The 1,415-nt window shown below is 59.7% G+C and overlaps 1 protein-coding gene across 1 annotated transcript; it reads right to left on the reverse strand.

Moving 5' to 3' along the window:
- Positions 1 to 406: 406 nt before the first annotated feature.
- LOC104536219 ([Pyruvate dehydrogenase (acetyl-transferring)] kinase isozyme 2, mitochondrial-like) lies at positions 407 to 1,189 on the reverse strand (the record flags this gene model as incomplete). Its single annotated transcript, XM_010178778.1, has 4 exons — positions 407 to 514; positions 609 to 707; positions 784 to 860; positions 1,112 to 1,189. Coding segments are annotated over 4 exons (362 nt in total), but the record flags the coding sequence as incomplete, so codon positions are not given.
- Positions 1,190 to 1,415: the final 226 nt, after the last annotated feature.

The following is a 1,415-nucleotide window of genomic DNA, read 5'->3' on the forward strand; positions in this document are numbered from 1 at the left end:
AGTACCCCAAATGTCCCCATGCCACCCCCAAGCATCCCCAAAAGTCCCCATGCCACTCTCAGGCATGTGAATGCCATCCCTAGGCACCCCAAAATGTCCCTGTGTCTCCTCCAAACATCCCTATGACACACCCAGACACCCCAAAATGTCCCCAAGTCACACCCAAATGTCCCAAAAAGTCCTTACACCAAGCCCAAACCTCCCCATACCACCCCAGGCACCCCCATATCTCCCCACACCACCCCCAAAGCACCCCTACACCCCTTCATTTAAAAAATTTACCCTGAAATGTCCCCATTCCACCCCCAAATGTCCCCATGCCACCCCAAACCACAGACTTGTGCCCCATGTCCCATCCCCCAGGGCCACGGGGGGTCTCCACGGCACCTACCAGGGGGGCACCTACCAGGGGGGCCCCCCCGGTGCCCAGCTGTGGGGTGGGCGCAGTGGAGTACATGTAGCTGAAGAGACGCTCGATCTTCCGCAGGGGGACCCCCATGCCCCGGTCACTCATCTACGAGACACCATGGGGGGGGGTGACAACCCCTCTCCATCCTCCCCATTAAGTGTCCCCCAGGCTTGGGGACCCCTCTATGTTCCTCACGCACCTTGATGGAGAGGTCCTCCTGGCCCAGGGCCACCATCACCTTGATGGCCGGCAGCCGTGGGCTGTTCTCGTGGCTCTCCACTGTGGCTCGCATGGCGTTCTGGGGGCACGGAGATGGTTGGGGTTTAGGGGACCCACTCATAATGTCCTGACCCCCATGACGGGGCTGGGGTTACCTTGAAGAGCTCGAAGAGCATGTGGTAGAGATGGGAGGGGACGTAGACGATGCTGATGGGCTGCTGGGAGTTGCTTGCTGTGGGGAGGAGAGCGGCCATCACCATCACCATCGGCCATCACCACCACCACCCGCTGAGCCAGAACCACCATCATCACCACCATCATCACCACCACCACCATCATCACCACCACCACCATCATCATCACCACCACCATCATCATCACCACCACCATCCTCACCATCATCACCACCATCATCACCCTCCCAACCCCAAACGAACCACCAGAGAATCCCCCCGCCCTGGGGACTCCTCAGCCCAGTCTCACCGTTCACCTCCTCGATCTCCAGGTCGGGCGATGCCATGTAGTATTTGTCACACAGGAGCTTGGCCATGTTGTAGGCATCTGTGAGGGGGGAAGAAGAGGGGTCAGCACCCCCAGAATGAAGGCAGGGGAAGGATTTGGGGACCCTTTTCTCCTCCTGGGTCCTCTGGAGTGACCCCAAAGCACAGGGGCTTGTGACCCCTTGGCTGAGGCCAGCCCAAACTCATGACATGAATGGCCCCAAACAGGCAGATCCCAGGGTGATGGGGCAAACTGGGGGGGACTTTCAACTGCCTGCACCCCCCCC

This window comes from Mesitornis unicolor, unplaced genomic scaffold, assembly GCF_000695765.1.
Source record: "Mesitornis unicolor isolate BGI_N332 unplaced genomic scaffold, ASM69576v1 scaffold32742, whole genome shotgun sequence".
NCBI lineage: Eukaryota > Metazoa > Chordata > Aves > Mesitornithiformes > Mesitornithidae > Mesitornis > Mesitornis unicolor.